The sequence below is a fragment of the Sciurus vulgaris genome (genome assembly GCF_902686455.1).
Source record: "Sciurus vulgaris genome assembly, chromosome: 2".
Taxonomy (NCBI): domain Eukaryota; kingdom Metazoa; phylum Chordata; class Mammalia; order Rodentia; family Sciuridae; genus Sciurus; species Sciurus vulgaris.
The window spans coordinates 29,591,703-29,617,428 of record NC_136462.1 but is presented as its reverse complement, the minus strand read 5'-3'; the positions used below and the strand labels follow the sequence as shown (position 1 = coordinate 29,617,428).

The 25,726-nt window shown below is 50.2% G+C and overlaps 1 protein-coding gene across 5 annotated transcripts in view; it reads right to left on the bottom strand.

Annotated features, from left to right (window-relative positions):
* Nucleotides 1-25,726, bottom strand: part of LTBP2 (latent transforming growth factor beta binding protein 2) — a 105,117-nt gene that overhangs the window by 18,858 nt on the left and 60,533 nt on the right. For 4 of the 5 annotated variants that reach the window (XM_079129735.1, XM_079129736.1, XM_079129737.1 and 1 more), the window contains exons 9-18: nt 20,540-20,614; nt 17,228-17,350; nt 14,491-14,655; nt 14,021-14,236; nt 12,923-12,942; nt 11,657-11,696; nt 10,785-10,898; nt 8,750-8,878; nt 7,939-8,067; nt 3,010-3,129 (exon numbers count right to left, since the gene is read on the bottom strand). In XM_079129735.1, coding sequence (XP_078985861.1) covers nt 3,010-3,129; nt 7,939-8,067; nt 8,750-8,878; nt 10,785-10,898; nt 11,657-11,696; nt 12,923-12,942; nt 14,021-14,236; nt 14,491-14,655; nt 17,228-17,350; nt 20,540-20,614 — 1,131 coding nt within the window. The remainder of the gene's footprint in view (nt 1-3,009; nt 3,130-7,938; nt 8,068-8,749; nt 8,879-10,784; nt 10,899-11,656; nt 11,697-12,922; nt 12,943-14,020; nt 14,237-14,490; nt 14,656-17,227; nt 17,351-20,539; nt 20,615-25,726) is intronic. The other variant, XM_079129739.1, reaches the window with a different exon arrangement.

Below are 25,726 nucleotides of genomic sequence, written 5' to 3'. Positions count from 1 at the left end.
ATGTAGAAGATTAGGTTTGCCAAGAGCAAAGGCCCACGGGTTCTCTCCTACTCCTAATGTTCTAGGCACGTCTTCTGGAGATGGTGTAGGCAGCGTGTGATGCTGGGCATTTAGGAGACAAGTGGTACCCACTAAAGCTCTTCATAAAATATTCCAGTTCTTCATTTTCTGGGCCATGGTAGGCTGTGCATCCTGTTCCCTGGGGCCATGAGACTAGCACTGGCCGATGAGCTGTGAGTGGGTATGATGTGTGTCATTTATGGACCAAAGCATTTAACTGTGTGCAATGCTCTAGTATGCTTTTTTTTTTTTTTTTTTTTTTTTTTTTAAACCATGGAGACTGGTCACATATCAGGGACTGGATATTCCTTTAACCCTGTTCTAGAGAAAGCAAACATGGAGCAGAGTCCCCAGATGACCAGTGATGGACCCATGGCATTGATGAGCTTGACTGCATTCTATGTCACTAAAGTGGTTGGTAATACATTATCTAATCTATCCTGACATGCTACTACTGGCTTCCTTCCTCACACCAGAGCCCCAGGCAGCGAGGATCATATGTGAGAGGTCTGTTGGCAAGAGGGAGAGAGAGGGCAGAAAATTCAAGCAGCCCCTCAGTCTCCACCTAAGCAACAGAAGGGCTTTCCAGCATGGAGTGGGTATAACTGAGTCATTAACCAAGTCAAGCCAAAGGAACCTGATGTAGATTCTGGATTTACTGGACATCTTGATATCCAGATATTCTGAGGCTGTTCCACCAACCTGTCAGTCCCTGGACTGGAGCCAGTCACTCACTGGATAGAGATTTTTTTGTCTAGTCAAGGGTTTGAATTTTAACCTAAGATGGTGGTATATTTTGTTATCTATTTATTGCTTATTCCCAGCCCATGGCTGGCATACAGTGGTTGCTCAACAAATGTTTGCTGACCAAAGAATGGGACAACATGCCTAAAAATTTTGCCCACTATCCTCTGGGTGTAAGGCTGTTAAAGAGATCTCCAAGGGACCCATGGAAATGGACATGCCAGAGACAAGCTCACTAGTCTGCTGTCCATGAACTGGGAGGATCCCTGAGCTTCTCTATCCAGAAATCAGTCTTTCCATGAAGAGATACAGAAGCACCAGCTCTGTTCCTTGTGCAAGCATGGGGTGGAGAGGGGAGGATGCCTAGGCAGGGGCCAAAAGCTCAGGGGACCTTGGATATGGGTGGGGAACAGCAAAGACCCTGGCAGTCTGCAAGAGAATCTGTTCCCTGTCCGTGGGAACCCAGAGTTCTGGTACAATGGAAATGCCATTGAGACTATTGCATGGGCCACTGTCCAGACCACTCGGCCTTTCACCAGAGACTTTGGGTTTCAGTGGAGAGAGTGGTTTCTTCGTTGGAGAAAGAAGAAAGAGGGAGCAGAAATTGACTGAGCTCCCGGGGTGACGGGCTGGGCTGCGGTGGCTGGTGGAAACCTGGAGAAGCGTGCAGACTACGTCATTCTTTCTTTCAACAGTCTTGAAGTGTCTGCCCAGGCCAGGAACTCAGCCTGACCTTCTGCATGGGGTGTGTGTCTAGAACCTTTCCTCTGGATGGGAAGGAGGCTGTCCAGAGGAGGGTACTGGTGTGTGTAGGGGTCTGAACATGAAAAGGTACGGGGCTCTCAGGTAGTAATTGTTTCCCCTATTTACTGAGGGTGTGTAAGTGCCAGAGATGGCACTGAGCACCTGGGAAATATTAGCTTATCTGGTCTTCACTATAGCCTCTGAGATGTGCACGAGGGTTTCCATTTCCAGACACGAGTCAATAGCCAAACCCAGGCCTGTCTACACCAGATTCTGTGCCCTTAAGACAGACTGGTTAGTATAAATCTGATATTTTTAATACTATGGTATTTTCTTGGCTCATTTTCTTTAGTTTTGCTTTTCTTTTTAATAAGCCTGAGTGTCAAATTCATAATATTATTGTGATGCTTAAATAAGGTTACCCACCAAGCACTCAGTAAGCCACCTGGCACATAGTAGGCACCCATCAAGTGGTGGATGCCTTCACTCTCCATTTGCCTGGAAGATGCCCCACTGTCCTGTCTCCTTGGTTATGAGGACAAGGGGAGTGGGTTCCAGCTCCGATCATGCATAAGCCTGAGTTTTAGAGGAGGAGCACAAAGGGGTGGCACTGAGAGGAGAAGGTGACACTGGGGGCGAAGACAGTTGTGTCTTATACTTGAGGCCCTTTGCTAAGACCTTCTAGGACTCTGGACTTTGCTTCCCTGGCGGTGGCATTGGGAAGGTGGGCTCTCCCTTCTCAAGACATAGCTCATCCCTTACTCCAGGACCCTCCCAAACCAGGCAAGTCCTGGCCAGGGAACCCTTTTGTGGCAAGAAGGTCCAGCCTTAGCTCGGGTCCAGGGAAGAGTTCTTCCCAGAAAGAGCCTTGATTTACCCTCATACTCCTGTCTTAACCAGTCTCAGGAGCATATGACCTAGTCCTTCTGCAGGTATTGGACACCCTGCCCTGGCAGGAGGGTGGTAGTGGCATGTCATCCAAGAGGTTTACAGAGCAATGTGACAGAGGCAGGCTTGAGTCAGCCTGTGAGGAGACTGGTTGGCAATTTCACAGCCTTGTTTTAGCTGTACCTGGGCAAGGGGAGAAGGATCTGGGATCTCCCATTCATTTATTTGTCAATGGGCATTTGTTGGGTGCTTCTCAGGAGTCCATGCATGGGTCATCTATGGTCCAGCCCTCAGGAGCTCACAGTCTAAGATTTAGCAAGAAGGCCAAGGCTCCCAGATAGACCCACTCTCACTGCCACATGGAGAGGGCAGAGGTGTGCAGAGATGTTCCCTCTTGCACTTCCTGCTACAGGGGGGTGTAAAATGTCACGGAGGGATGGAGGGGCTCAGGAACTCACAGACATGTTTCTGACCATGAGCCTGGGCTCAACATCTTGGGGACAAGCTAGAAGGGGAGCTGGTGACGAGCAGTGTATGGGGACAACAGGCTGACCCCATGTCGCCATTCCTTACCTTCGCAGTGTCCCTTCCTGACCATGGTGTAGCCCTGATCACACTCACAGTGATAGGACCCCTCCGTGTTGCTGCACTGCCCCCTGCTGCACACCGCTGGCTGCTCACACTCGTCTACATCTGCAAATGCACAGAACGGTCCTGAGTCAAAGGCAGCCCTGGGGTGTGGGGCGAGTTCCCAAGGCATCCTGTCTAGAGGCTGAGGACCAGGATGCCATGCCGAGGCGAGGCCTGGTCGAGGAGAGCACACTACCTGCCACCGTGTGGCCCAGTCAGAGACTGCTCAGACCCCTGATGACCCTGAGCTCCTTTCTCCCTGGGGAAGCTGCTTTGGGGGCCCCCAAGGACCCCTACAGCTATCTTTTCAATCTGATGCAAGTGCTGGTCTTAAGTCGAGTGGCAGTCTGCAGGGGCATCGTGTGAGGAGACCAACATACCACACCCTTCCTGGCCCCAGACAGTAGCCATTGGTTCTACCCCTAAGGGACCTTCTTAAAGGTCAGGAGTGGTTTATGTCATTGTCCAAAGCATACTGATGACTCTAAAGCCCAGCCTTGTCATGCCACTCCCCTCCTACATCCCCTCCCAGGGTTCTTTGCCCCTTCAGCCCTCCAGCCCTTGCAGACTGGCTTCCAAGCCTGGCCCAGCCTCACTGTTTTCTAATTTGCACCCACACCTTGGTATAAACTTATTCCTAGCAGATTTCCACTGGCCCAACCTCCAAGTCTTCATTCATACAAATGCCTCTGCTGGGAGCGTCTTTCCTCCCATCCATTGCCAGAAGATTCCTACTCCCATTTTCAGAAGTGACTCCATGCATCAATTCTGGGGCCTTGGGACCATTCCCTGCCCCCACAGTCAAATCAATCCAGGCCTCATCTCTGCTCCTCCCCAGCACTGGTTCAAATATTACACAGGGTCCTTCTGAAATGTGATAATCCAGTGAAGAGTTCAGCACTGTGCCCGCCTGGCAGTAGTAAGCACGGAGATGTTAGCTGTTATTATTCCAGCATTAAGCCTAGCCCATGATCCAGGCTCCTCAGCCTGGAGTAAGAGCTTTCATGACCCAGCCCCTACCCACTTCTTTCACCTTGTTTCCATCTCCCATACACCTCCTAGCCTTGGACACATGGGACCTGCCTCTGAGCCTCTATACATGCTGATTCCTTGCCTGGAGTGGCCTTTCTCCCACCAGCCTGACTGTCTCCTACTCCTCTTTTGGCAAGCCTGACCTCTTCCTCCAGCCGGTGTGCTCATTCCCAAGCTTCCCTTTGGACACAGACCCTAGCACAACTGTTCACTGACTGTTTCTTTCTCCCTAACCAGTGGGGATGTTTGTTGTTATTTTGATATCTCCCAAGCCCAGCACAGAACCCCAGTAAGTGCCTACTGAAGGAACCCAATAAGAAGTCTTTGTGGGGCTGGGGTTGTGGCTCAGTGGTAGAGCACTTGCCTACCATGTTTGAGGCACTGGGTTCAATTCTCAGCACCACATATAAATAAATGAATAAAATAAAGGTCTATCAACGTCAAAAAATAATAAGTATTTGTTTACAGGCAGTGTTTTCATTTGATCAGTCCTAAGAACCCCAGGGCATGGCAGAGGCACTGACAGGTGTCACATGCACACTCCTGAGCTCCCATCTGCAGGTCCTGACCGTGAGGCCCAGGAACCAGCACAGTAACAACTTTCCAGGCAATCTGGAAATACGGGTCTTCACTTTGAGAGTTTCTAATCCCAATGAAAAGAAATGAAAACTCGTGGGCAGAGCTAAATGTGGGAACTTGATAGAGAACCCTTAAATGAAGTGGGGCTAGGACCAGTGTCTGAAGATGGTGTTGGGAAACTGACTTTCTGTATGAAGAAAAACAGAAATGGAAATGGGCAGGGAAAAAACCCAAACCATGTTCTTAACTGCCATGCAAAGATGGACCCCATAAAAGGTAAAGCTAAAAGGTTTATGAAAGAAGGTGTAGGAGCATATTTTGTGACTTAAGGAAAAGGAAGGGCTTCTTCAATAAAATGTCCAAAGCATTAAAAACAAGGCAAGCTGTGTGCAGTGGTTCACGCCTGTAATCCCAGCAAATCAGAGGCTGAGGCAGGAAGATCAAGAGTTCAAAGCCAGCCTCAGCAGATAAGTGAGGCACTTAGCAACTCAGCAAGACCCTGTCTCTAAATAAAATATAAAAAAGAGCTGAGGGTGCTGGAGTTGTGGCTCAGTGGCAGAGTGCTTGCCTAGCATGCATGAGGCACTAGATTCAATCCTCAGCACCACATATAAATAAATGAATAAAAAATAAAGGCCTATCAACATCCAAATTTTTTTTTTAAAAAAAAAGGGCTGGGGATGTGGCTCAGTGGTTAAGTCCCCCTCTGGGTTCAATCTCCAGTACCAAAAACAAAAACAAAAACAAAAAACAAACAAACAAACAAACAAACAAAACAAGGCAAAAAGTTGAATTTCAATAGATCAAAATTAAGGATTTCTGTTTAAAGAAGGACAAGAGGATGTTAGCAGAGAGAGAACAGAATGAGAGTTGCAATATCTAAACCCAGCCAAACATCCAGCATAGACAAGAGACTTCTAAGAAGCCACAAAAAATAAAAAATAGCCACCCTCGGAGGAACAAGCCATTCACACATGCAGAGACCCAAAGGCTAATGTGCAAGGATATGCTCAGACTTGAGTAATATAAATATTATTTTTAAATAACATGTTATCTCCACTTATATTACCTTACACAAGTTGTGACAGTTTGTATTAAGTGTATAAATTAACTAATTCATAAATAAAAATCAATACGAAATGAAATCATTAACATAACGAGATATTAGGGCTGGGGTTGTGGCTCAGTGGCAGAGCACTTGCCTCGCATGCATGGGGCACTGGGTTCAATCCTCAGTACCACATAAATAAATAAAATAAAGACATCATGTCCATCTACAACTGAGAAAAAATGAGATACTACTTTATGAGACTGGCAAAATTTAGAAAGTATTATGCTGGATAAGGCATCTTCAAATGGCAGCCAAGTGCCATGGGGGTGGGGGCACTTTAGCTGACCTTAAGCCCTGCCCCTTCTCCCAGCTGCTGGGGCTGGCTGAGACTTCTGGCCCCTGGGGCTGGCACAGAGCAGAACCCTTCATCTCAGCCAGTCCTGGCGACAAGGCTCCCTGCAGCAGCCACGGCTCGTCCCTGGCCAGCTCTCTGAGCTGGGTCTGCAGAGAGCACACCCCCTTTGGCCACAACACCTGCCCAGGACATTGGAGCCTGGAGAACCTCCCTGACAGCCAGCTGACCGAACGACCAACTTCTGTTACAAACTCTCCTGGCTGCCACTGCCCGTGGGACAGTGTCCAAGTACTTCGGTCTGGCATTTAAGTCACTTCCCAAACTGGCCTTGACTCCTGCCACTTCCTCCATGGACCCCACAGTCCAGTTGCACGGACTTGATCATTATTCCCAGCGGGCGCCAGGGAATACTACTCTGGTCTCTGCAGAGTTATTCCCTGTGCCTGGAATAACTTCTGCTCCCTCTAGTCCTCTTCATGCTCCACCATGGTGGCCAACACCCTGCGTGACAGGGAGTGTGTCATGGGAAGCAAGCCATACTTTGGAGCCTGAGTGCCTTTGATTCTGTTTCCAGTTCTGCCACAACTAGGTGTGAGGTCCCTGAGTGTTTCAATTCACCTCTCTCAGCCTCGTCTTGTTAAACAATAAAATGGGGATAAGGACTACATGGGTTGGCATGGTGAGTTTTATATCCTAAAGTAATTAGGACAGGGCTGGCATATAATAAGTGCTCATTAAATGGCAGTTATTAGGGGCTGGGAATATAAAGTGTTTGCCTCACATGCACAAGGCCTGGGTCTAATCCTCAGCACCATGAAAAAAAATGGCAGTTATAATTATTGCACCCCAGCTAAGTACCCCATTGGGAAAACCTTCCCAAATTATCTCCTGCAGAGTCAGTTGCCTGCTCATCTGGATTCCACAGTGTCACCACCCACATCCAAGCCTCTCAGTATCCTCAGCTTAGCAGAGTGCCTGGAACCCAGGGGCAGCATGCTTGAGTGTCACTGAATGGTGCATACAACTCTCCTTCTCTGCGTGAAGTTGGATTATCTAACCCCTCTTCCTTCATTTCCCTGCACATTCAAGTGAGAGTACCTGATGGCTTTGGATTTTTCAGACCAGATTCTTTGGGGATCAGAACCTAAGGGGACCTTGGCAGTAGAAGGATGTACAGCTTCCCCTGCCACCCGGGGGGACTGTGAGTGACCACTGGGCTGCCCTGGCCAGAACCAGCAATGTGAGCTCCAAGAACAGGTTGTGCCATTCTGAAGATGAAGCTTCCCAACAGTTACGAATCTTAAGGTGCTGCTTGGGAAGTGCTTCCTTATACTGTGAACTCATTCATAAAAATATATGGGGAGCACTCTATATTATTAAAGGGTCTGCATTGGAAATGTGTTTACCAAAGGTCCCCTAGTGGTGGGCCAGGTCTTCTCAGGGAAGCTCAAAGCCCTGCAGTGTCTCTAAACTGCTGGGACCTGAGCTCCTCTCTCAGAAGCACACCTGCTCCCTCGTCTGCCAGGAGTCCCAGCTATGCATCCTCACAGGCTGCCCCGCTTCCCTAAAATGAAAGCAGATCCTTGTCACTCAGAGTTTGGAGACTGACTTTTGATCCCCATCTCTATTCAAGTGCCCTGATCCCCTCAGCTCCAGTCACAATTCCTGGAGGCCTACAAATAATGCTGTCTGCCTATCCTGCAGTCCTGAGTAGGGGCAGCTTCCTCCCAGTCACATTGCTGCACTGTGCCTGGGGGCTGTGGATGTGTGGTTCCTTGCTGTGTTGGGCCTAGATGAGACTCGTTCTTCTGTGCCTATCACAGCCCAAAGCAGGGCCAGGACAGGCTTGGCTTACCTTGGCATTCCTGTGTGGCCCCCGAGATGACCAATGTATAGCCGGGGTAGCAGAAGCAGGAGTAGGAGCCCACACTGTTGACACAGCGCCCTTTCCCTGTGCAGGGGTCCCTCAGACACTCATTGACATCTGACCAGAGGGAGGGAAGGAAGGAGGGAGGTCAGGGAGGCTGGCATGCCTTTCTCTGGGTATCTGCCAGCAAACTGCCCACACTAGGGACAGTGCTACGTGGCATGGAAAGGGTAAGGATGGGGAAATGAAATTATCTTGGGTTGAAAGCTATAGGGTTGGCCCATCAAGCCCACTCAGACACTAAGGGCTGGTGTGACTGCTACCACTTCCTCCCTGCCTCTGTCCCCTTCTCCCAGTGGCCCCATGATCACTTTCTTTCTCCTTTAAGACCTCAGTGGGTGTTTCTCCTTTGCACAAAAAATATTGCAGAGGGAGGAATGAGGCCCACACTTGATGACTGATCTTGGCCTTAAACCTCTCACCCAGAGATGGCTCTGGTGGTGACACCTATCTACTTTGCAGGCAGCAACATGGTTAGTTTAAGGAGAGGGCTGATCTCAGGGTGAAGGGGAGCCAGGTGCTAGCTGGGGTGCCTCCCACTCTCCTGGGGTCTGGAGGATCATCGGATGGGGATCATGGACTGGTCTTCTCCAAACAGTCAAGTTAGCTTTGTCCACGGGGACTGTGCTTCTAACTCTTCAACCACCCTGCACTGCTGCCTGGACTCTGGACTCCATCACTTAGCCCCTGATCCCATCTACCCAGCCACTAAGAAGGTGCAGGACACCCAGGTGAATACCTGTGCAGTAGGCCTGGCTGGGGTGCAACTGGAAGCCAGGATTGCAGACACATCTGTACCCATCTGGGAGATTCACACAGGTTCCAGGGCCACAGATGTTGGTGGATCCAGCAGCACATCTATCAATGCCTGCAAGGAGACGTAGCAGAGCAGAGGTTCTGGAAGGGTGAAGAGGGGTGGGAAGCAGTGGAGTAGGGTGGGGAAAGCCTGGGGGAAAAGGTTTCAGGATCTCAGATGACAACAGAAGTCCACCCCACCTTTGCCAGGCCCCCCATATCCATGTGTAGCATGGCCTTGTGTAAGACCCACGGGACCTCTGCTGGGGCCCTGCACCCCACCCAGGATGGAGCTCACAGCAGTGCATACCCTGGCCACTGGAAGCAGTTCTAGTAGCTCTAATTCCCTATAAGCAGCCAGGAGGGATGCTGAGCCACCAGCCTGACCTCACCTGAATGTGGGTGCTCTCACCCACAGAGCCCAGGGCTATCCTCCCTGGAAGCTCCAGCCCAGTTTCCCCTAGACAGACAGACAGATCTGTTGAGTAGGGTGCACGGGGGAAAGCACTAGGGGAGAATGGGAGAGGAGGGCTGGGCTCATTGAACAGGACCCAGGATGCCATGAGCCTGATGTGTGAGCAGGGATGTGTGTCGAATGAATGAATGAATGAGTGAATAAGGGAATGAATGAGCGAATAAGTGAATGAATGAATGAATGAGGCTTTCAGCCTCCACCTCTGCCCTGGGGTCTTAGCCTGAAGCCCACACACTCAGGGCTCCCTGCCTGCCCTCACTGCTCTGAGAGAGCCCTGGAGCTCTAAGGAAATGGAATGGATGTGACCTGTGTGTGACCGCAGAGGGCTTCACAGTATTTGCTAAATTGAACTGAATTCAGTGCACACACTGGCTACCCTCTCCCTGGCCTAGTTTCAAATTTGTGTCCCTCTGTGGACCTGTGGGGGTCCCAAGCCAGGTTCTGAATGCTGCTCAGAGGCTGAGGTTGGGGGACGGCAGGGGAGAAGGGGGATCGGGTAAAAAGGCTGAGGCTGCTGGTGGTTGGACTTTGTTACCCATATTGTTGAGGGACACTGCTGGCCTGGACCAGCTTCCCTGCACCTCTGTCCCTTCCTCCAGGCCCTTTTCTTTGTCAGAGACTCAGCACTCCTGAGCTGAGCCCCTCACCTGGTGCATCAGTGCATCATGTCCGGAGCTGAGCCCAGGGGAGGGAGGTCAGCAGGGGACCCCTGGGAAAGCCCAAAGCCCAACCCACTCTCCCCTCTCTGGACTGTACCATCAGGCTACATGATCTTTCCCTTTGTTGAAGGAAGTCTAGAACTGTGCCCACTCTTGCCTCCTACTCCAGATGACTGGGGTCTCTGGACCTCAGTCCCTGAGGCTAAGAACACAGCTGGCTTCTGGAGAGGGCAGACGCCAGGGCACACATGTGCACAGGGAGCAGCTATGACAGAACCAGCCTGGCTTCTCTTGAACCAAGTCCCCAGACAATGGGCCTTTGAGGAGGGCACATTCCAGAGCAAGGTGAATTTGCCAGGGATCTCCCCCACACCCGCCTCTCTGGTAGCTGACCAGAGGGAGCCCAGACTGCCTCCTCTTGGGACTTAGACAACTTTGGGTAATAGAACTTGGTTCCTTCCTGAAATAGCTCTCCCTGTGGGCAGGCAGTGGCTGCCAGGGCTCTCACAGACTCAGGGTAAATAGCCTCAAAGAGCCTGTGCCTGTTCTATGAGCCCCGCTTCCTTGAGAGGGTACCCTAATTTTCCGGGAGGCCTCTGAGTAAGACCCCCCACCCAGCATGCCTTCCTGTCCCCACCCTGGGCTTGAGCAATGCCCCAGGGAGGGTTCCTGTTTTCACTAGGGGGACCCTGTGCTCTTTGTAAAATGAAGCAGAGCCACAAAGCCTGGACAGAGTCCACTGGAGACTGTTCATCTGATTGGAGACACCCCTGCCCCGGAGTCAGCTCTGGACAGCCACATCTTTCAGGGTTGGGGCAGAGAGCTCCAAGGGCTGCTGTAGGTACCTGGGGGACCCAGTGTCACTTGCACATCAGTAGAGTGGGTCACTTGCTCTTCTTCCCAAGTCTCTGGAATCCCTTGTCCAGGCAGTGATGATGTTGGTCTTCCGATGTCATCCCCTACAGAGGGCAGATGGGAGCATGGCCCCTAGGCTGGTCATTCAGACTCACAAGAATCTGGAGCCTAGGTGGGTCACCCCTTGCACCTCCCAGTCTCTTGCAACCTGACCTGGCCCTATATGGAGCTAGAGAATTCTAGAATGCATTCAGTCTCACCCTCAATTTTACAGGAAAGGAGACTAAGGTGTGCAAAAATGGCCACTTGTCCAAGGCCAGCCAACTTGTTAGAGGCAGAACTGAAGCACTTCAATATTCTTTTCCTTCTACTTGCAAAGCATCTCAGCGTTTGCAGAACTCTATTGCAAATATCAACATCTACAGCCGGGCAGGTGTCAATGTCCATTTTATGGGCAGAAGCTCAGCCTCCTAGTTTCTGACTGCAGCTCTGGTGAGAGGCAGGCCCACAGTTTCAGGAGGTAAGACAAGGTCTCTGGAAAAGAACTCTGGGGACTCAACCAAACCCTGCTTCAGCTAGTGCCTCCTGTTTGGCCTGATTTACACACTGAGAGGCACCATGAGATTCAGAAAGTTAGGTGGATAGGAAAATGTTTGCAAAGTATCACAGGGTTTCTGGCTGATCCCACAGCCCTGTAGGTGTTTAGGGCTCCCGGACTGTGCACATGCCACTGTCATTTGTGACCTCCTCTAATTTGAGCCCCACAGATCAGCTCATGCATTGTAACTCCCCATTAGACTGAGACCTCCCTTTCCCTCCCTTCTCTTTTCCTCCCCAGGAGCTTCTAGGAGGAGGGACTCACCTGGGATCCAGGCAGGTAAGTAGGTGACATTGGTTGTAACCTGTTTGAAAACAGAAGAAGGTTACTTTGGGTTCTTCTGTCACTTCCATGACATGTGATCTTCCCCCACATTCACTCCACTTAGGCTTCCTGTTCACTCCTTCCCTTTCATTCATTCAGGTGGCAATGAGCTCTTCCTGTGTGCCTGGCATCCTGCGGGGCACTTTCTATCCATGCTCTTAATTAATCTGCTTAACTGCTTAATGATGGTAGCTTGTAACATTAAACGAGCTCATGTATGTTTTGTGCCAGCTCAGTGTTAGGCACATGGGGGACCACCAGTAGGTGTGGTATCAAGGCTATGATCCCCACATCACAGACACTGTGACAGAGGCTACAGAGGTAGACTAGAGCATCTAGGGCCACAGGACCAGTGCGGTGAAGCTGGAAACCAGGGTCACACCTGGTGTCCCTCACAGCAGCTGTGCACAGAGGCAGCTAAGCAGGGGAGAAGCACAGGACAAAGAAGGCTGGGGCAAAATCAGGACTGTGAGGATGAGGAAGGAAAGCCTTGTTCTGGGAGGACAGCATGTGGTGCTCCTGGTGGAGAATAAGCACCAGAGATAGAGTATTTGGGGACATCAGGCTTGCAGGTCTCAGATACAGGGAACAGTAGGATTTGCAGCCTGGCAAAGGCGGAAGTATACCCACTTCTGCTTCTGGAATGGTTTCTAGAAGGATACCCAGTCCTGAGAGTATAGGGGAATTCTGGGCCCAGGGAAGGGAGTTGGATGTCCCTTCGCTGTGAAGCAGTTTAAGACTCTTCCTAGAGTGTAGTGTGCCTACACTTCCCCATGAGCCACCCACAGAGACCCTGAGGTATAAGCTAAACTGACTCAGAAAGTGTCAGATCTGAAATGAACTGGAACCAGCTCTAGATCTCATGTGTGGCACTGAACACTTGAGTGGCACAGTCCCTCTGAACTTCCTGAATGGCCAGACCATCTGGGTGAGAGGAGCTTGCACAGGCTGCTCCATAATCAGGACTGGTTTTCTCATTGCCATTAGGAGTCAATAGGGTCTTCAGATCAGCGCCTCTCTTCCTCCCTGCCACTTCATCATCTCCCCAGTAAAATATGACATGAGAGGAGAGTCTATCCTTGAAAGACGAGTCTATCCTTTTCCTTTTCCTTCCTCATGGGATACTTCCCTGGGGCCCCAGTGGCTGCCATTTCCTACTTTCTACCACCTTGATACCACCTATCCCTGGTAGGAGGACTCACTCACCTGGCCAGCCTGAGAGTCACCTGGGGAGGGAAAGGTAGAGCATGAGCTCAGGGAGAAGTAGCAGCCCTCTGCCCTCCGCCCGTGACCTGGCTTCTTCACAGTCTATACCCCTGACTGTGTCCCCAGATGTGAGCAGCACAGATTGACTCTTCTTACCTGCCTCTGCCTGCTACTCCTACCCATTGGGACTGATCGTCACAGAAGCCTAGGTCTGCAGGGCCTGCAGGTAGCCCAGCTCAGCTTCTCGCTTGGTGAAAGGAAGTCTCCCAATTTCCTTTAAGGCCTCCAGTGATGGGAGTCCTACCCCTCCAGCCGGTCCACCCCATCAGTCCTATGACCCACCTCCTTGCATTGCCATCTCCTTCCAGTCACATGGGTCACTCATACCCTTGCCCTGGGTAAAGGGCCAGGGAACAGTTCTAGAAGGAGGAGTTGCTCCTGGCTTGGCCAGTGTTCACGTTTATGAAAACAGGGGCTCTGTCCTCCCTGTCTTGTGTGTTTCAGATTCTTGGGGTCATTTTGGTGATCATATAGTTGACCTGGTCCTAATACACTCATGGCTTCCTCCATTCAGTGTTCCTAGTAACCTGGGCATGACTTCATGTTTTTCCAGAGCACCTGCCAAGGAGCTTCAAACCCAGGCTCTTTCTGGCCTGGCACCTCCCGAGTCCTAGGCAACTGAGCTGGAATTAGTGCTCAGTCCCCAAAGCCAGGGCAGGAGACCAAAATCCTACAGATATTTCAGGATTCACTTGCAAGCACAGTGACCCCCAGACCCAAAAGTTGCATAGCTGGGCAGGAGGTGGAGAGGCCTGGTCAGCTGGGGAAGGGTTGCTGCAGACCTCTCCCACCTCCAAGAGCACCCCCCTGGGAAGTGGCACTTTCTGACCTCATACAGGAAAGGGAAATGAAGCCTTCCTGTCAAACCAGGCCATGAGAGAGGGCTCCCAGAGCTGCATGCTGCTGCTTCATACTTCCTTTCTTAATGCCCCCAAAATGAGGCCCCAGGAACCCAGGAGAAACACCTCAAGCCTCTTTGAGGTGCTAAAACCTTAGAGGAAAGCAGAATCCCTCAGGTATCTCCCACAGTCTAGATACCCTTATCGGGAATGGTCCCAGCTTCAAGCCAGGTGTCAGTGGCTGCCCGGAGTGGCTGCCTCTCTGCTGGCTGGGGCAGAGGTCCACTGCTCTTCTGCCTTTGCTCCCTCGAGGGTCCGGCCAGTTCCTCTTCCTCAGCTTTCCTCATGGACAGGCGGATGTCTGAGCTTGAGTAGGTGTAACCATGGCCAGCAGGGCAGATCTCCCTGAAGGCCTCTGCAAAGCCAGCACCAGAGGACAAACTGAGTGACACTGTTCCTGCAGGAGACCAGACCCTCCCTCCCCACCCTGTGTGGGACAATTGTGGCAGTAAGGAAGGACGAAGCCCCAGGCCAGGATAAGCACTTAAGCAGGGAGGGAAGACCAAGAGTCCTCTGGCTTGAGAGGCGTCTACCCAGTCTAGGGAAAATGGCTGCTGGCTTTGAGGAAGCCCCTTGATAACCAGAGCTGGGATGGGGACAGGGGGTTACCTGTGCCAGGCAGGGGACATTTCTCACACTTGCTTCCCCATGCTTTGCCCACACGGCTGCAGCAGCATATCTGCTTGGTGATCTGCTGAGCCAAAGGCAGGGCGCAGGTGCCAGTCCCCAGTGACCGGTAGCACAGTCCCTGCTGCATGGAGACGGCCTTGTCCGCTGCAACAGACACAACCCATGGTGATGGCAGGTGGCCAGAGGGAGGGGAAAGTGCAGACTGAGGGCTGTGAGTGGAAGTATGTCTGGCCTCCTGTGCTCAGACTAGCCTGGCCTATGTCTCAGTCTGGAATTTGGGGACCCTGAAAATGCTCCCAAGAACTTTAGGAGGAATGTCTGAGTGGAATGCTTCCAGGTCTCCTCCTGTTATCACTTGGTGAGGCCCTGGGCTCCCCCTCCTCACATGCAGAACTCGAGAACAGGGAGTAAGAAGGAAGTTTCTTGTTTCCAGCTGCTGCTTTCCAGTATTTACCAAAGTCCTCAGGTGTCCCTTTTCTTGTACTTTGAGGGTAAATACTGAAGAATAATCTCTGATGTATTATCTCAGTGGAAGATGGGGAGGCCTGGCCAGTTTGCAAGAGATTTTATTCCCTAGAGGGTAGACTAGACTCTGCGGGTCAGTGAAGGAAGAGTGAAGAGGACAACAATCAAGCCTGAGGTGTCCATGATCCTGGGAGCCTTGGTCAGAAGCAAGAATTAGCAGACCAAGTTCAAATCCCTGCTCCTGCCAAGCTACACAACTCACTGGGCCTTGGCCTCGGCATGTGTGATGCTGATGATGCTGACGTGCCTTGGTAGTGGGTTCCTCTGTTTATGCCTTCCCAGCATCTGTGCCCATATTATGGTGTCAGCACCTTGGTTTCTATGGATTCTGTTCCACTCCCAGCCTTGGCCCTCTTCCTGCCTGAGGAAGCATAGTCCATACCCCTGATCAGTGACTGAGTCAGGGATGGGCACTTGACCAGGTAGGCCCAAAGAAAATAAGCTGTGGGACTTGACCTGGGTTGTTAGAAAAGGGGTTCTCATTTTTAAATTGAGTTTGCAAGACAGAGAGAATGGGAGACAATGGCGTCCGGCAGCCACCTTTGAAGGAACTATGAAACTGACACAGGAAAGAGAGCAAGAAACATCCTGCACATGCTGTGGGTGCCTAGGTCCAACCAACAAGGCCACACTTGCTCCCTCACTTCTTAGTTTTGTTGATCATTTCATTCTTTTTCACTTAAGGCAGTTTGTGTTGGTTTTCTGTCACTTGCAACCCAGGGACTCTTGACTAGTATACCCTTACAGTGCTGTGGAAATAGGAGCAAGGTATGTGAGAGTGACTTGTCAAGGTCACGTGCTACACACAGGTAAATTGTCCACCAGTTCATGAGTCCTGGATCTTCAGGAGCAGTCTCTGCCTCTGATAGCCAGTTTCTTTGGGAAGGAAGGATTCTGTCCCTCTGAGTTCCAGGGGGGAGATGACCCCAGTGGGAATATCAGGAAGCTGGACCAGCCCCTGTAGGTGACTGCTGACCTTGCTCAGGTGCAGCAAGGGAGGGAGGGAAAAATACCCACCACCTCCTGCCCACAGGGTGAGGAATCACTGGAGGAGCTTGCGGGGAGTAACACTGAGGAGGGAGAGAAAATGAAAAGCTTCCCTGAATTAAAGGTCTCTTCCTGGGACTAATAAATAAAAGTCACCTTGGATGTTGAACACATGTGCTTCATAAAAGAATCTTAAGTGACGTGGAGGAGAAGGAAGGGTTGAAAGCCCCTCATTACTCTTCATTGCTCCTGTGATGTTCCCTGAGGGCTGCCGGACGTGTTCTCCCTTTCTGGGCTCCTTCACTCTCCCAGTCCCCCTCCTAAGGTTCCTGCCTGGAGACACTGGGACTAGCTTCCCTTCCCATGGGCTGCTCCCTCTGGGTGGCACCAGAGTCTCATTCCTCCCTGTGTCCTTCCTAGTCCCAGTACCAGGCCCTTTGCAGACCAAAGGACTGGCTGCTACAGGTAGTCCTGCTGAGCCGGAAGTGGCTGCATCCCAGGGGCCAATCAGTACCAGTTTGTTCAGCTCTGGTCTGGCCTTCCTGCCCAACAAAACCCCCTTCTGGCCTATAGTATCAACTCTGCCACCAGGAAGGGGGAGTGGGAACTGCCAAGTTGAAAACTACAGAGGTAACTGGAAGAAAACAGTTGTCGTGTGTACATGCATACACACACACACGTTCACAATGCTAATGCTCATGACTCACTACACATGTGTTCATGGACATTCAGAAGGGACCATGAAATTATGGAAAGGCCCTGGGATCAGTTAGCAGCATCACTGATCTGTGTATGGTCCTTTAAGAAAGGTCACTTAGCCATGTGACCAGGCTGCTAAGCTCAGGCACTGGAAGTCGCAGCCACGGCTCAACCAGATGCTACAGTAAGAAGCTGCATGTGTACCCCAAGTCATCAGGCTGCACATGGGAGAGAAATAATCAGAGAAAAAACAAGCAGTCACCTACAGGGGCTGAATTTCAACCTGCAAAGCCCCAGGAGGAAAGCTCAGGCAGAACAGGAGGCAGTAAGTACCTCTGTTCCTATGGGATGAGCGGCTCAGTTTTATTCATTGGCCCAACTCCAGGTTGAGTAGCAGACACCGGCCCTGGGCACAGGGTGATGGGACCCAGGGAAATATACTGTTCTGGGCTTGGCTGGTGCACCCAGAGGGTGTCCCCCACCCCTGGTCCCTGACAGCACTCACATACACAGCGGCTTCTCGAAGGATCCAGCATGAGGCCAGGTCTGCAGGTGCACAGGTAGCTGCCCCGGGTGTTCACGCACTCCGAGTCCTTGCACAGGCCCAGGGTCAAGCACTCATTGATATCTGTAGGGGTGGAGGAGATGACCAAGCACCGGTCCCACTAAGGCCTGATGACAGGGAGGGCTACACAGAGATCTGAGAATGCTCTCTTCAAACAGAAGGACAAGAACAACTACCATTCCTCGAGTATGATCTTCTCTCTGTGCCTCAGTTTCTTCATTTGCAAAATGGGAGAACTACGAGACAGTGTTTTTGGAAGGATAAAATAAGAGAAAAATATCAGGGCTGGGGCTGTGGCTCATTGGTGACTGGGTTTGATCCTCAGTACCACATGGAAATAAATAAATATAAAGATATTCATTTATAAATAAAAAAATACTTAAAAAAAGAGAAAAATTGCAAACTGCTTGGTTCAATAATCGGCAAGTAATAATGGTCCTAATAGTAAGAGTAACATTTATGGCATGACTATTACATGCTACAAACTATGCTGGGTATTTAAGGTACACTACTCCATTTAACTCTCAAAAACAAATCTGCCAAGTAGGTCCATGTGTCCTCATTTTATAGATGAAGAAACTGAGGCTCTCAGCCCTGGTAATTTTGATAAGTGACATGGTAAGGAAACAGAGATGGGGGGCTGTCTGGGTTGGAGAGGCGAATGACAGCCACATCCTGTTGAACCTTCCCTGAGAGACTCTGAGCAGAGCCCAAGACCCTTGGTAAGTGTCTGCAGGGAGGAAACAGGAAACAGGAAGCTGAGGGGTGGTGCTGAAGGGGCTGGGAAGGGAGGAGCAGAGAGAAGGAGAGTCAGCAAGGGTGGCACAGAGAGAGAGTTGGCAAGGGTGAGCAGAGGCAGAGGGCTAGGAGGGCATGTCTGCAGGCCTTTCAACCCCCCTCAGCCAGGCTGCACACCCCCAAGCCCATGGGGCTTGTACTCTTCTTCAGGCAAGGAGGTGCACTAGCTTCCTCTATAATGTCTAGAACTTCTCAGGCTGCATACTTCTTCCTGCCAAGGGGAAGTCCCAACCCTCACACTCCAAGAAGACAGTGCCTCTGTTGGCCATAATAGCAGCATAGATGCTGGGCATGAAAGGCCAGGACCAGCCGTCTCTGGGGCTGGGAGATAACCCAGGAAGCCCACTGACATGAGTCACTTGTTCACCTGTAGGTTTGGGGAAATTGGCTCAGGAAGAAGGGGCCATAAGATGACACAGTTAGGACACCAAGGGGTAGTATGACTTGGTAGGATGCCCCATCACAGCAGAGACACCTGGGAGATGTCACTGAGAGCTAGGAAGGGGAACCCATCCACCTGCCTCCAGGTTGTCCAGAGTGATACATCTTCTCACAAACCTGATGTGCCTCCCTTCACTTAAGAAGCTTCTGGGCTCCTCATCACTCCAAGAGGGAGCCCCTAACCCATAACATGGTATCCAAGGCTCTCCTCCATTTTTCAAAGCTGCCTGTGCTACCTACCTCCTGTGGGTCCCTAGGCTGGGAGCCTAGCACCTCTCAGACACTCCAGTCAGCTCATACTCTCCCTGTGTTTATCCCCTCTGCCTTGAAGGTCTGCACCCCCTTTAGCTGACTTGTGCTCATTTTTAAAAGTCTTGGTTTGAGTACCACTTCTCCCTGATCCTCCCGGTCTGGGATAGGAACCCACCATGGGGTCCCATGGCACCCATCAAGAACCTTCTCTTGTAAGTAATTGTTTAGGGAACTATCTTCACCTAAGGAAGGGACTGGGTCTTACCTATTACTCTGTATTTAGCAACTAGCACAGTAGATGTTGCTCAGAGAACCCACTCCCATATTCTTTGGAAATAGGAAGGGATGATGGAGAGAGAGGAGGGATAGGGCCTGTGGATGCAGAGGTAGGTAAGTCCCTTTTAAGATGTGGGCACCATAGTCACAGACATGGGACAGGGTTGGTTGAGGGAGCAGGACTGTGGGATAGGGCTTGGTATTCTGTATGCCAGGAGCTCTAAAAAGGAAGGGAAAGAAGCTCATTTGAGACCCTGAGAATAGCCATCAAACTGCAGACTGGTAAAGCTGGCAGGAGAGGATGCTGAGAATGATTTAGATATGAACAGCCATACTGTGCCACCAAGGGCAAAACCACAGGGTTCTCCCCACACCCACGGTTCACTGGGCTCTTTGCCCGCTGCCTTGGGGAAGTTGACCCTGGGCTAGTTGCACCAGAGGCCTTCCCTTTTGCCTGGTCCAAGCACCTTTTCTTATCCTCATGCCAGAAATTCCTTCCACAGCCTGGTACCCTGCCTGGTACCCTGGGTGACAGTCAGTCACCCAGGCTTCCTAGGGCTTCTCCCTCCTGAAGAAGCCTCCCTGTGGAAGGGACTTAGGGAGCAATCTGGGGCAATGGCCTGACTCCAACCCAACTTCATCCAAAGCAAATCTTGCAGACCACTGATCCGGTTGTCAGAGCTCTCCAAAGGGAAGCTGTCTGGGCTCCCCACTGACCTCACCAGCCCAGGAGCCACTCACTGGCAGGAGGCACCGCTCAGGTCACAGGCCCACATCCCAGTAGGGCTCCCACTCAGCCTGACTCTGCTCAGTGGCAGTAGTTTCCCCTCTGCTAAGGCTTCCAGTCCCTTCGCCATCCAGGTCCCACTTCCCACTCTCTCTTAACTTCTAGTAGTGACAAAGCCATGGCCAAGCCCCTCCTTCATCCTTTGTCCCAAGGTGCCCAGGGGCCAGGCTCCTCTGTGGGCTCTGTAATGCAAACACCCCAGCCTCAGCCAACCCACAGAGCCCATCAGCCTGGCCAGGCAGGCGCTGGGCTTCATGGTCCCCCTTCTGGGCCACCTGCACAAGCTTCTTTCCTTCTCCTGGCCATGGGGTGAGGCAGGTACGAGGGAGGCCTGAGCAGCCAAAGGTGCCTTATTGGGAAAATCTCGCAGTCCCCACCAGCTCAGGCTGACTTGATCCCTCACCTCAGTGAAAATTCCTCCCTTTCCAGGGAGCACACACAGCCCTAGAGGCCACCTGGCCATGGTCCAGGTGGGCACAGGTAAAGATGGGGAATTGAAGGGAGTTTGACTCCCTCAAACAAGTCCCTGGCTTCCTTTGGCCCCTGGAACCAGCAGCCCCAACCAGCAGTTCCATATGCCGGTGCCAGGGGAGGCCACTCAGGCAGTGACAGACATTCCTCCTTTCCGGGGGTTGCCACCCCCAGAGCAGGCCCCATTATTTCCACTCTAGCCCAGGCCTGGCCGGGGTTATTCTTACCTTGGCAGTGAGTGAGGTTCAGTCTCTTGTACCCTTGGGGGCATTCCAGTTGGCCATTTTCAATCACAGGGGACGCTGAAGAGTGAAGGTAGAGACAGGTCTCACTGGAGGGCTCCTGGCTCCTCTGTCACTCAAACTGGGAAGTGAGGCGCGGTCTGGATGTCTGACCTACTCAGCAGCTCTGTGGCCTGGCCCCGCAAGCCATCGCCCTGGGTCACTGCACCACCTCCCTCTCACCAGGCTCCACTCAGTCCACCTTACTAGTGTTCAAAATGATATTGGGTGAAATAAGCCTGGCACAGAAAGACAAATACAGCACGCTCTCCCCTCGGTGTGGAATATGAAAAGGCAATACACAGAATCAGAGCAGAATGTGGTTCCCAGGGGCTGGGGAGATCTTAGTCAAAGGTACAAATTTCAGCTAGTCAGGAGGAATAAGTTCAAGAGATCTATTCTATGACATGGTGACTATAATTAACAACAATGTATTATATGCTTAAAAATATCACAAGGATTTTAAGTGTACTCACCACAAAAATAAAGACACCAAAAAATAATGGGACTAATTAACATGCATGTTACATGCAAGGTAATAACATGCTAATTAGCTTGAGTTAGCCACTCCACAGTGTATTCATATTTCAAAACATCATGCTATATATCATATATGTATATGTGTGTGTGTGTGTATATATATATATATTCAATTTTTGTCAACTAAAAAAAAAAAAACCACTTTTTTTTTTTTTTTTTTGGTACCAGGAATTGAACTCAGGGGCACTCAACCACTGAGCCACATTCCCAGCCCTATTTTGTATTTTATTTAGAGACAGGGTCTCACTGAGTTGCTTAGCGCCTTGCTTTTGCTGAGGCTGGCTTCGAACTCACAGTCCTCCTGCCTCAGCCTCCCAAGCCACTGGGATTACAGGTGTGCGCCACCACCGTGCCCAGCTAAAAATGTTTTATTTATTTATTTATATTTTTACAGACTGCATTTTGATTCATTGTAACTGCTAAAAATGTTTTTAAAAACACAAATTTTTCCTTTAACCAACTTCATGCCTCACATAGTTATAATATTATATATGGTATATATTGTACTACATTCATGTTAAACAATATAACATACATCTCAACAGCCTTTATTTTTTGAAATAATTATAGATACACAGGAGATGTCTGATTGCAGATTGACTAACAAGGACATGATTACCAGTATTTTAAGCAATACAACAACCTGCCTTGATTTCACAACATCCCCCTCTTTTCCACAGAGAAACAATTCCAAACTATTGACATTAAATAAAACAGGGACGCATCTCCATTACTATAGAGAGACAGAGTGCCCACCTTCTAGGAGAACTCCTGCAGGTAGCTCACTATTCACTGACCCCTCCCATCGCTGGAAAGGGCAGCAAACACAGAACATCATCTTTTTGTTTAAAAAAATTTAAAAAGTGGGTGGGAGATGTGCTTGCCTAGCACCTATGAGCCCTGGGTTCCATCCCCAGCACCACGACAAAATGAAACAATCCAGGCGGAGCTCATCTTTAAGTTTCATGATTCCTGTGCCAAGACATAGAAAGTGGTCCTCAAGGGCACAAGTGACTTTCACAGGCCTTATTCCATACAGAATTCCATAAAAAGATACCCCTGGCTTTGCCAAGTTAGCCAAACATGACGTCCTATGGGCTTTGACTCCCTTGGGACAATAGCTTGTCTCTCCTTCCCTGTCACCTTACTCCAATTCCTTCTCCCCACCCCCCCACACCTCCTCTCTCTCTCTCTCTCTCTTTTGAGATGAGAGCCCAGGCTGGCTTTGAACTCCTTGGGCTCACGTGATCTTCCCACCTCAGTCACCCAAGGAGCTGGGAACACAGGTCTGTGTGCTGGATCTGCCATGTGGGGCTCCACAGTTCCTTTTCATTTCAGTCAAACACCACCAGTTACACTTGCAGAACTGTTTGCTGAAGTTTATTTTTATCCAATAAGTCATGTAATTATTAAAAATATATGTGCTCTGGCTTTTCTTTAGTGATTTACAAAAAAAATTAGTTCTTCAAAAAAAAAAAATAGTTCTATTGTTGAAATAGATTCTTGCAAATACCAAGAGACATGTTAGAAATATTTATACTTTCAGCCAGGCCCAAAGGTGCACACCTGTAATTCCAGCAACCTGGGAATCTGAGGCAGGAGGATTGCAAGTTCAAGAGCAGCCTCAGCAATTTAGCAAGGCCCTAAGTAACTTAGTGAGACCCTGTCTCAAAATGAAAAATGAAATGGTTTGGGGATGTGGCTGAGTGGTTAATTACCCTGGGTAGGAAGGAAGGAAGGGAGGAAAGAAGTGTGTGTGTGTGTGTGGGAGAGAGAGAGAGAGAGAGAGAGAGAGAGAGAGAGAGAGAGAGAGAGAGAGAGAGAGAGAGAGAGAGAGAGAGAGAGAGAGATTTATAGTTTGAGTATCTCAGTATTTGTCAAATTTTTTTCTAATAGCAGTAGATTTTATTCCATCATAGCTGCTCTCTCCGGGCACATTACACACTAAAGGAAAGGTCTGTTATTGATCATAGAAGATACACATCTATATTTTATAGATTCTTGATCATTTGGCTCTTAGGTTACCTTTTAGGTCACATCTGGTGGGTCGTCATTATCTTTCCCTCGGGAAGAGGCTGACGGGATGTCAGAGGAGCATCGTCCCGAGGGAGGTCCACGTTACATTTCTCACGATTGCTTGCAGTTATGCTAGGAGTATTATTCTGAACCCACGGTTTCTTTGCGGGAAGTGTTTGTGAGGGTTGGTTTTGTTAACACCAGGCAACATAAAAGTCCAGTCAACCGAGTGCTGGGAACCATGCTATGTTGTTTTGTGACAAAGACAAACACAAGGAAGTGCCACAGTCTCCTGGAACACCCCTTCCCTGAGGACACATCACATACCAAACAAGATATGTGAGTCTGACATGCAGACAGACCAATGAGGACATACACTAGTAAAGCTTAATATTTAATTTTTTAAAATGTGAATTGAAGTTCTAACATTTTTTTCTTGCCATGGCCTGTCTTGCACAGCCTGCTGTGGAGACTGGGCTCTGGCCCACTTTCATGGACATCAATGTGGATTCTGAAAATGCTGAGATTGAGACAGAAAGATGGGAACGAGGCTGGGAAACATGCGTGTCCCTGGCATGGAGCCTGGTGGTATGAACTGAGGACAGAGAGGAGGGAAGGGAGGAAGTTGTGGGGAAGCCTCAGAAAGCAGCCTGCGATTGGATGCAGCCTCTGAACACTATGAAGAGCAGAGGTGGGGGGGAGAATGCAGGGCAGTTGCCAGCAGGCTGAGGAATAATACCCAGAAACATGGATGTGACACTTCGGAGCTGTAAGGACACTGGAACATGCTGTCCTGTCTGTTTCTAACTCTGTAAGGTAGGGTTCCTTATCCCCATTTTACAGATTAGGAAAGCCATGCTCATAGAGGTTAAGTAACTTGCCCAGGTGAGGAAGTTAGCTGGGGTTGAATCTAGGCCTCCAGCCAAAGGCCATGCATGTCCTTTCTACGATCCTCCACTGCCCCTCTGCAAGACAGAGACAGAGACAGAGAGAGGCTGGGGGTTTGTGGATGAGCCAGCAAGCCAGGGCAGCATAGCCTCTCCAGATGTCAAGAGGGAGAAGTTAGGTGGAAGGTCTTTGCTCCTTTAGTGATCTGGAAAGGAGAGGCAGAGAGCGTGGATAGAGTGGGAGCTAGAGGGAAACCAGTTGTTGGCACCTGCAGAATACCCTGAGAACTCAAGGAATGTATGATGCTAAGAGGACCCAGCTGCATTCGTTAGTCTAGAAACAGGTTCTTTCTATAAAGTGACTTCACTTCCTGCCTTGGTAAGGGGACCCTGTGCTCTCGCTGGGCTGGAGAGAAGGGCTGGTCAATGCTTCGTGAAGGCAGGCTCCTAGAGAGAACCAAGCACCAAGCCACTGTCTCTGGTCATGCTCCAGTTTTTGCATCACCAAATAACCCCTCCCCCTCCCCCAGGGCTCTCAGATTCCTTCCTCACCCCTCACATGAGCAGCTGGTGCCCAGCATCTGTAAGACCAAGTTAACATCCAAGCCAGAAAAATCAGCTTAAAGCTCCTTGGAAGAAAGAAATCAGAAGTGGCCATGCAGCTCGGGATAGGAATTCAGTCACCAGAAAAGTCAAACAATACACAGCCACGTGGCAGGCAGGCGCCACCCCTCCACCCCATCCCATGCACCCCAACACACATCAGCATTCTCTGGTCCCAGCATGCAACTTGCTGTGTTGTGACTGCCTGTTTGCTTGCCCATCTCCTCACTAAGCATAAACTCTGTGAGGATAGAGATCTCATCAGATCATTGCTCTGCCTCTCATGCCAAGCCAGCACCTGGAGCCAAATGGGCATGCTGTTCAAATGGAGACGAATAATAGCAGCAAACACCAGGACATCATTTACTCCAGGCAGGCCCTACTATAAAGACTCTATGTGTATTAACTTATTTAGTCCTCGTGACAACCTAAGTAAGCAATAATGCTTACTTATTCCCATTTTACAGATGAGCAAACCAAGGCACAGAGAAGTCAGAAAATGTGCCTGAGGGTGGAGCTGGCATTAGGGACCTAGGCAGTCTGGCTCCAGAGGAGAAATTCTGAACCATTCTTTCTGCTGCCTCGAGATAAACTAACGGATGGATTTACAACAAGCCTTAGGAGTTGTCTAGGCAGAGAACCCTAGGGTCCAGGGGAGGCCAAGGGAGACAGCTGCCCAGCAGGAAGCTTATACCCTTCCTGAGATACCCCCCCCCCCTTTTTTTTTTTAAACAAGGGATTATGAGAAGGAACGGAAAGCAAAATGTAGAGGTACTCAGAAGGAGGCCAGAAGAACTCATCAGATATTGGACAAGCACCCTGCAACGTGTCTAACCAAAGTGCCAAGCGGAATTGACAAAGGAAGGGGTGAGGGCCTGTCCCAACCCTCATGGTCCCGCACCGGATCTAGGACCTAAGAGGAGAGAGGAGAGAATTTGAGATCTTGAGATCTTGAGAGAGTGGCTAAGCTGTGATTCCCACGGTGCTTCAAGGAGACACTTGGGGGCTTCGGCCTCCTTGCAATTGGCACACTTAGACCCCACAAAACCAATGCAGCTCCCAAGGGGCCCGCTGGGGTCAGCTTGAA